The sequence below is a fragment of the Miscanthus floridulus genome, chromosome 7 (genome assembly GCF_019320115.1).
Source record: "Miscanthus floridulus cultivar M001 chromosome 7, ASM1932011v1, whole genome shotgun sequence".
Classification (NCBI taxonomy): Eukaryota; Viridiplantae; Streptophyta; class Magnoliopsida; order Poales; family Poaceae; genus Miscanthus; species Miscanthus floridulus.
In genome coordinates, this window is record NC_089586.1 from 2051167 (window position 1) to 2060295 (window position 9129).

The following is a 9129-nucleotide window of genomic DNA, read 5'->3' on the forward strand; positions in this document are numbered from 1 at the left end:
AGTCGGGTGATTTTCTATCACCTGCGAGATGTAGGATGAGCTCTGGTCACGGTTGGCTATATTTGCTATCATGAAAAAGAACCATGTGTTAATAATGAAAAGAGACCAGACAAGATGACGATAGTGCAGTAACACGGCATGAAGGTCTTGGGTGTGAATCTATCTCTGTCTATGTCATTTAAGGACTGATACGTTGTACGTCATCATGTCATGTTGAACGCAGCCTAACATTTAGCTGGCCGGATAACTCGTTCCGATCGCAATGCCTAGTAGCTCGATTCAGGCCGAGAGCGCGAGCAGTTGGTCGTAATCTGGATGGCAGTAAGGATGTGTGAAGAGCCATTGGCGTAAGCCCAAGGGCGGGTTAAGTCACCGAGTACTAATGGCAGAGTGGTTCTCTAATTTTGCGGCACTGATCGGACCCGCGACTCCTAAATTGTACCAAAGGTTACTTGTTTACGACCCTGACGGGGGAAGCAGGGTTTGTGTTTAGGAATACCCCTCCAGCTGGATAGGAATCGATTTGAATTGCCGTCTCTCCTAGATAGTGAGAACTTGACTGCGCAGCGGCAACGTAGATTCACTAAATTTAAAAATATGGTTAAATGATGATGATGATGATTATGATGATAATGAGCCATGAAATACCTGATATGGTTATTATTATTTGCAACTTAATCAAGTGATTGATTAGTATAGGTGCTAATATAGATGGTAGGAAATGGCTAAAAGTCACTGCTAGTACAAGTTAATAATGCTAATGATTACTCAAGCTTTTATGCAAAGAGGTTGTCCAGCATGATCCACTGATAAAGCCTTGCATAATCCTTGGTGTCACTTTATTTCTGGTTTACGACAAATAAGTCTAGCTGAGTACATTCGAGTACTCAGGATTTATCCCACCATGTTGCAGGTGAAGTTCTCGGCCTGTTGAAGATGGTGGCTAACCGCCGGTGGGCTTGGTGATTCTATATTTACTTCTCATGTATATGCTTTTGTCTGAGGATGTCACTTATGCTAGCAATGTATTTAGAACTTATATTAATGTAATCATTTGAAAGCTATGTTGTTTTCAATAATCGGTTTTGAAACCCAAAATTTTACTATTATTTGTGAATCCATTTGTAATATTATTTTCGCTGCAACTCTGCATATGTGATGTGTATTTGCTTAATCACGCGATCTTGGTTGTGATGTTGATTTACCGAGGTCTTTCGGGACACTCGGTGAACTACCGGGTTTATATAATTAAAAATATGTACGTGTCAACATGTTAGCCGGGACAGCCGTACTTGATCTTGTATAAATTGGGCGATTTTGTTACAGAGCACATTTTGTTTTTCTCTTTCTTTTTTTCCAAGTCCGGAGCTTGATCATCGTCACATGTCCAACACCATCACTTTGGACTTCAATTGCTCCACCACTTGGATTGGTACTAACCTATCTCATAAATACAGAACAAAAGGTTATCACCTAGGGGTTCATCAATTTACCAAAACCAAACTAGAGCTTTTCACTGTTGCAATACATGGACATATTTACTATTGTAATATAAATATGAAAAATCAATATTAAATAGACACATAGGCATTGAACCATTAACTCTTCTTCTAAAAAAATAAAGATAATCACCGCTAAGTTGTTGATATAGTTATTATTTGAAAGAAAATTGTTCTTATTGAAATCTGGATCAGCATATGGTCATTCAACTAATCAAACCGTAAAATCAAAATCTTGAACAATTTATAGTCTAATTTAGTCAAGATAAATATATCTCTGCAATTCCTAACGAGGACTGCCATGTAGAAAATCGAGAGAAGTCTTTTGTCATAATCATTGATAGACAGATCAATCTAGCAACTAACTTCTTGCTGACTTTAATCAGAAATTAATAAAGTAACCATTTACCATACATGGTTGATAGTGTATTTCTCCCGTAGCAACTCACGGGCATATTTGCTACTCAAAGTAGAATCTCTAAAGATCTTTGTAGCTACTGGAAACTACTTATAAACACTACACTGATAATGGCCCATACTTCTTTATTTAATGAGACTAAAACTTTTACCAAACCACAACTAAAATAGCTCAGCGAGAAGGGGGTGTTTGATCCAGGGACTAAAATTTAGTTCGTGTCACATCGAACATTCAAATGCTAATTAGAAGGACTAAATATAAGCTAATTATAAAACTAATTATACAAGAGTAGACTAATTTACAAGACGAGTCTATTAAGCATAGTTAGCAATATTTACGGTAGCACCATATTGTTAAATCATGAACTAATTAGACTTGATAGATTCGTCTCACAAATTAACCTCGATTTATGTAATTAGTTTTAAAATTAACATATGTTTAATACTTCTAATTGATATAAGATTCGACGTGTGGCTAAACTTTCCTTAGGCCTTGTTTAGATTGCAAATTTTTGCAATCTGGACACTGTAGCACGTTTCGTTTGTATTTGACAAACTTTGTCCGATTATGGATTAACTAGGCTTAAAAGATTCGTCTCATGATTTACAACCAAACTGTACAATTAGTTATTTTTTTACCTATATTTAATGCTCCATACATACGTTTAAAAATTGATACGATGAAAAGAGAGAAAAAAAGCTTGGAATTTTGAGGGCAATCTAAACAAGGCCTTAGACGGAAAAAAAACCGATCGAACAAATGATCACCAATTCATGCTGATGTCGGCCACTTCGCTACAATTCCCAACGTTTTGGAATTTTCCGTACCGTATCTGACAGTACAAAAGGCACGAGAAAAAGAAAACAAAACACGGGGGGAAAACCTTGCGGCACACGAACAGGGAAAGTGGAAAATCGCTTTCACACAGGTCGCGAAACAGAGGCGAGCAGGGCGCTGCGTTGCCACACAGCGGGAGTCCTCCCTCCCCGAGAGATTTCCTTCACAGAGCCGCCGAATCGGGTCCAATCCCGTCGATCTTTCTGGCTGCAGCCACCACGGGACTCCAGAAGTTGCCTTCGATTCGGCCTGGGCTGGGGAAGCGGGGATGGGGCTCGGGGAGGCGGCGGGGCGGCTCCTGGCGGCCGTGGACTGGGAGCGCGAGGCCTACCCGGCGTACGATGACTTCCTCGCGCTCCCCGGCTTCGTTCTCTTCTTCCCTACCGTCCGCTTCCTCCTCGACCGCTTCGTCTTCGAGGTGCGCCTGCCCTTGCCGTCTTTCTTTCTTTCTTTCTTTCTTCCGTTGTTTCGGTCAAGGTCTTCGACTCTGCGCTGAACGCGAGCGCGTAGCTTGCTGCCGAGAAAGTCGCCTCGACTTTTGCTGGTTTCCCTAGCTCTAATAACAGCTTGTACAATTGACTCGGCTAAACTGCTTGTCTTGTGTGTGCAAGGAGGCGCTATTTTTAGTGATCTCATCATCTAATCGTTGCGTGTCTTGGGTTAATTTGATACGTGGAAAGCGATTTTATCTTTTTCAAGCAATCTAAGCTCAAATGATTAGCTTCTCCTCAAGATCTAAAATCATGTCTTTTTCTTTTCCTCTCATAGCAATTTTTCCCTCTCCTCGCCTATATATAGCTTCTAAAACTGTTTGGTTCCAAACTCTATGACCACTGAAATATGCTTAACGTATGGGCACAATGTTTCTCCACGGTAAATGGTGGTCCCGGAATCCAGGATCAGTCCAATGCTAATGTATGCAGCTTCAGCATAGAAGGTAACGGGAGTTAATGGGGATGCTTGCTCTTTTAACATTGGTTCTTGATAAGGAGGGAGTAGCCTGGTTGGTTGGTTTGCAGCCGCGAACAGGTTTCCTGAAGAAATTGTTGGTTCATACATCAGTATGTTGGCAGCTGTTCGGACTGGTCTTTTTTAGACTTAAAGAGGGTCGCATTATTTAAATCCAATTGGCATACTATTTCTAGGATTAGTTGCTCTTTTTAGTATGGTAAACTAAGTACAGTTGGTTGATTCATGAGTATGAAGACCTGTTTAGAATGTCTTCTGTTGGACAACAATTTCTGGAGTAAGAGAGAGCCTGTTTTTTTTTATGAGCCGGCTGAGGATTTTGAACTAGGAAAATGGAGTATAAATCCATTGAAATACTACAATACCCGCTGATTACAATGTTACAAGTTCCAGGTGTGGAGTGTGAGAACAGTTTGCTTCACCTTCTGGGACCATAAATTTCGCTGAGCTTTATATATTCCCTGTTAAAGTGAACAGTGCCTACTATGTGATCAACAGGAGGAAAATATTCAACATCTTCTTGTGGGCTGTGTATTCTCAAGAGATTTTTGGTTCTCCCTTCTGTTGCATTTTGGTTTTGCATCACTTGCTCCACATCCTACTGACCAATCCTTCGATGAATGGTGGAGAAAAGTTGATAACTCTGCTAGTGAAGATTTGAGGAAGGGTCTGAACTCTCTAGTCATTTTGGGAGCCTGGAGTATCTGGTGGCATAGAAATGATTGCGTTTTCAATGGTGCAACCCCAAATGTTAATATGGTGCTGGCTTTGGCAAGGGAAGAGACCCATTGGTGGAGCCTGGCAGGAGCCAAGGGGATCTCCCTGCTCACTGCCAGAGGAGCAGTCTAAAGGACTGCTGTAGCGGTCGGGTTGTCCATTTGCTTTTAACCGGCGATTTAGTTTCCTTGTAGTGGGTGTTTGTGTGTGTGGGTTTGGTTCTATGTATGACTCTATTCTTCTATTAATACAATGATACGCAGCTCTCCTGCGTGTTCGAGAAAAAAAAAGGTGTTACTGAAAATTTCTAGTGCTAGCTATATGTATGAGCATTCAGATCTGGAAATTAACTGTAACCAGTCAGCAGTTGCATTTTGGAATTTGGGCACCAGAAATGCAGAGTTCTTCTATTCATTTTGGTGAAGCTAAAAGATTTACAGCAGGATAAATTATGTCCATTTATAAATATTGCTAACTGGAAGGCTAGTCGAGATGCTAAGTTCAACTAGATGAAAAATGAAATTGTTTATTTTACCCAAGTGTTATTATAGAAAATAATGCACAATCACTTTATACAAATCTGGCTAATGGAGTTCTTTTGGCCCGCAACCATTTCTATCATTTGTATTATCTTTCAACTCGAGACATTTTCATTTCCCTGCTGGGATCATTTTCATCAGTACTTATCATTTTTGTCATTATTGGGTTCGCATTTGCTTATGCCTTTGAAATACGTTGTTCTGAAAAGGGTTACATTCCAAGGATGCATGGCTTCGCAATATGCTTCTATGTAGTCATGTCTCTGGTGTTCCAATGATTTCTCTTTTGATCCACCTACTCTGTTTTTCACATTTTCATTTTTTCTGCATTTATTTTAATGGTCCACCTACTCTCTTTTTTTCACATTTTTCGTTTCATCTTCATTTATTTAATCATTGATATATTATGTTCCTTAGGTCGTGGTTGATCCTTTTGTACGAGGTCATTGTTTTTTTTTTCTAAGTTTTGCATTAATCGAGAACCTAACTGCTTTTTTTTTTCTGTAACTGTTTTAGTGGGTTGCCAGGAGGCTTATAAATGGGAATGGATATCAGAGAGCTAATAATGAAACAGAAGAAGCAAGGAAGAAGATAAGAAAATTCAAGGAATCAGCTTGGAAATGTGTTTATTTCCTGTCTGGAGAGCTTTTATCTTTGTCAGTCACATATAACGAGCCTTGGTTCACCAATACCAGATATTTTTGGGTAGGACCAGGAGAACAGGTCTGGCCTGATCAAAAGATAAAGTAATTCTGATCCTTCCACTGTACTTTTTTGATACAAATTCTTAATGGTTCTCAGGCTGGTCTAAATCTAATGGTTGCGCCCTTACTCTCAGATTGAAACTTAAGGCTGTATATATGTATGCTGCTGGATTCTACACACATTCCATATTTGCACTAATGTTTTGGGAAACAAGGCGTTCAGACTTTGGAGTGTCAATGTCACATCATGTTGCTACTGTTATTCTGATTGTTCTATCTTACGTGTTCAGGTATGTTTCTTATCTTGAGTAACTGTTAGCTTTTGTTGTTTCATGAATTTGCAACATCATTCTCTCAGTATAGGAGGACTTCTTAGTCATCAGTGCTGATTTGTTAATTTCTTTTTCTAACTCCTCTCATAATTCATAGACAATTTTTTAATTTCAATCTTCTTTTCCTTGGTCAACCAGATTTGCTAGAGTTGGCTCTATAGTATTGGCAATTCATGATGCAAGTGACGTTTTCCTGGAAGTAGGGAAGATGTCCAAGTACAGCCATTGTGATTGGCTTGCCAATGTTTCGTTTCTGTTTTTTGTTATTTCATGGGTTCTTCTCCGCCTCACATATTTTCCGTTCTGGATTCTGAGAAGTACAAGGTAAATTGTTCTGTTCTGACTCATAAGTCTATCAGATTCTTATGCCAAGAAAAATCACCGAGTTTGTAAAAGTTTGTTTGCATATACAGTAGAAAGCAGATTGGTATCTTATTTGTTTTGTACTAACTTTTATTGTGACAGATTGGACAGTGACTTCCTTCTAGTCTAAAGAACAACCCTTCGTATAGTCTGGCAGTAGCATCTTATACTCTAAAGAGAATTTTACTCTGTACTTCCATTGACCACACAAATAAGTTTTGGATATTTTTTGTATGCACCACTGGCACGAATTAGAGATTTCACACCTTTGTGGACTTTGCTAATCATATAACTCAGTGTCCAAAATATATCATAATAAATAATTATATAGACATGTTAAATTCTGATAAGGTACCATACAGATTCGCCCCATTGCAGTGTTGGTCCGGTTCACAGTTTCTTTGTTGTGGTGCTTGTTGAGTCGATGTGAGGTTGTGGCCTTCATCGTGTGAGTTGGTGTTGTTTTCTGTTGTAGCTGTGGTTTTCCCCCTGTTTTTCACCTTCTCAATTAATACATAGACCGACTGTTAACATGCTGGTTTTTTTTTTTAAAGATTCAACGCTTTGCTTTAGAAGTAAACTAACTGAATGTTTTTGGATTCTTTTCACATGATCTGACTAAACCCATTTGTTTCAGCTATGAGGTCTTGTTGACTTTGGACAAAAAGAAGCACAGTTTTGATGGTCCTATATACTATTATGTGTTCAATTCCCTTCTATTTTCACTACTTGTTCTCCACATATATTGGTGGGTTTTAATATATCGGATGCTTGTGAGACAAATCAGGACAAGAAATGTTGGAGATGATGTTCGATCTGGTAAGCCCTGTCCTGTCTGAAGTTTTGGTATGCTGCACGAGTGCATGATTTTTTTTTTTGTAAAATGCTGTGCAAATTAGTTTTGTTTGCTTGTAGGTAAAACTTTGTTATAATTATGCTCTTCCAACTTGTGTTGAGGTGAAAAACTTTCTTTGATTTTACTTTGCCTTGCTTTCCATACAGATTCTGAAGGAGAAGACGACCATGAAGATTGATTGGCGGCACCATCTTACCTTGTGTGTTACAACGGTGCTAGAAACATCACCCCCAATACCCTGAGCTTATACATTCTTTTTCTGGATTCCAAGATTTCGTGCAGATTACGAGATTCATCAAAGCCGGGCTATGGTTTCTTCTATCTGGACTGCCCATTTGTGTTGTAGTACTAAGTATGCATTAGAAACCGCGCAGCAATGCATTAGGAAAAAAAAAGCTGGATGTCGAATATAACATTCTTTTGAGTGTTCACACAAAGTGTAAACTAAAGCCTTTCTGTCGACATACCATGTGCATTCTGATTATGTATGCCAGGTAGCGCTGGCCGCTGGTGAAACATTTCCCTTATTAGAGCTTGTCTTGTTCCTCGGCCGCCTATCATGGCTCCTTATTCCCTCGGCCAGGTGCAGGTGCAGCCAGAGTGTTTGCAGTAAAGATGGGGATGGTGCAACTGTCGAGCCAACAGTTTCTTAAAAAAAATGTGGAGCCAACATGTGCGTACCGATCCATCGATCCATTAATGTACACAGGAACATCGGTTAGCCCATTTATTGTTAGCTGCTTTGCTTGCCCCGGCTGGTAGCGTGGGCTGCCGGCTCGTTGTTGCTTCTTGCTTGTGTAAACACACATGCACTTAAAATTTGGAAACTGTCCCTCCTGAAGCATAGTATTTCACCATTCAGTGATTGGCCTGATGATAATTTGATAAATTCATTTATCCAACACACCTGATGCATATTTGCTGAAAACTGGTTCCAAGTTTACATATTTATCATGGGGGAGACCGAAGAAGTCTATTTTAGACTATCCAACTATTGAGTTTGGTTTTGGTCATGCAACTCTAAATCAGAAATGTTTAACCATTGAACTGTAATAACAAGCAAATTTTACCATCTAACTGATTTTCAAAGGTGGTTTTGTATTTTTCAAAAGTAATAAAAACTAACTTTTTTTGAAGCAAAAACTAGCTTTCTAAAAACATCGTAACTAATTTAAAGTGCATCTAGGCTCTCCATTGGGATTTGGTGGTTGAATGACAAAACAATTAAAGGACTGATGCATTTCATGAGTCTTTGAACATGCTGCATTTGCTAGTGATCATATCAAACTCATGTCATATCTTGAATGAAGAAGTAAGCATATTTGACAAGGCAAAATGAGTCAAAGAGAAATGAATATCATTTGGTCTTAATAGTGGCTTGCTTTGAGATATGGATAGTAAATTGGTATTGATAAAATGTTGAAGAATGAGTCAAGAATGCATAAGTGAAGAAATGTCAAATGACAAATGAGACAATATATTGGATATATATGGTGGACTCAATATTGGTTTGCATGTATGGATAAAGACTTGAAAAATCACTATGCATTGATATTGATCAAGTTGGAAGCATGAGGAAGGAAATTATCAAGCTAACCAAGGTGCAAAAGTAGAAAGAGACATGATCATATGCAAATAGAATGGTGTCGTTATGATGGCAAGCTCATATATGATAAAATACCATAGAATGGAATGAAGGTGAGCCAAGTCATGTACTCCCTCTGTCCTATAAGATAATACACTCTAAAATTTTTAAGGCAACATAAGGGAATACTCAAATGATGTAGGTTCCCATTGATTAAACCCAATAATGGAGGTTCTCCTCAAATTATGGTTCCCTTTTTTTTAAAAAGAATTGCCAGATCTAAGCATAGACACTACATAGAATACATTAT

General features: G+C 38.8%; 1 protein-coding gene across 1 annotated transcript; it reads left to right on the top strand.

Annotated features, from left to right (window-relative positions):
- The first annotated feature begins 2794 nt into the window (after positions 1–2794).
- Positions 2795–7752, top strand: LOC136462346 (ASC1-like protein 1). The gene is made up of 6 exons (XM_066461453.1): positions 2795–3172; positions 5496–5725; positions 5818–5973; positions 6154–6339; positions 7016–7197; positions 7381–7752. The coding sequence occupies exons 1-6, from the start codon at positions 3023–3025 to the stop codon at positions 7410–7412; spliced, it is 936 nt and encodes a 311-aa protein (XP_066317550.1). The 5' UTR covers positions 2795–3022; the 3' UTR covers positions 7413–7752.
- The last annotated feature ends 1377 nt before the right edge of the window (positions 7753–9129 follow it).

Bases quoted from the DNA above. Each gene is read 5' to 3' on its own strand.
- LOC136462346 (XM_066461453.1), top strand. From the start codon at position 3,023: ATGGGGCTCGGGGAGGCGGCGGGGCGGCTCCTGGCGGCCGTGGACTGG. The intron at 3,173-5,495 runs GTGCGCCTGCCC...TAACTGTTTTAG, and splicing joins TCGACCGCTTCGTCTTCGAG to TGGGTTGCCAGGAGGCTTAT. The intron at 6,340-7,015 runs GTAAATTGTTCT...CATTTGTTTCAG, and splicing joins TGGATTCTGAGAAGTACAAG to CTATGAGGTCTTGTTGACTT.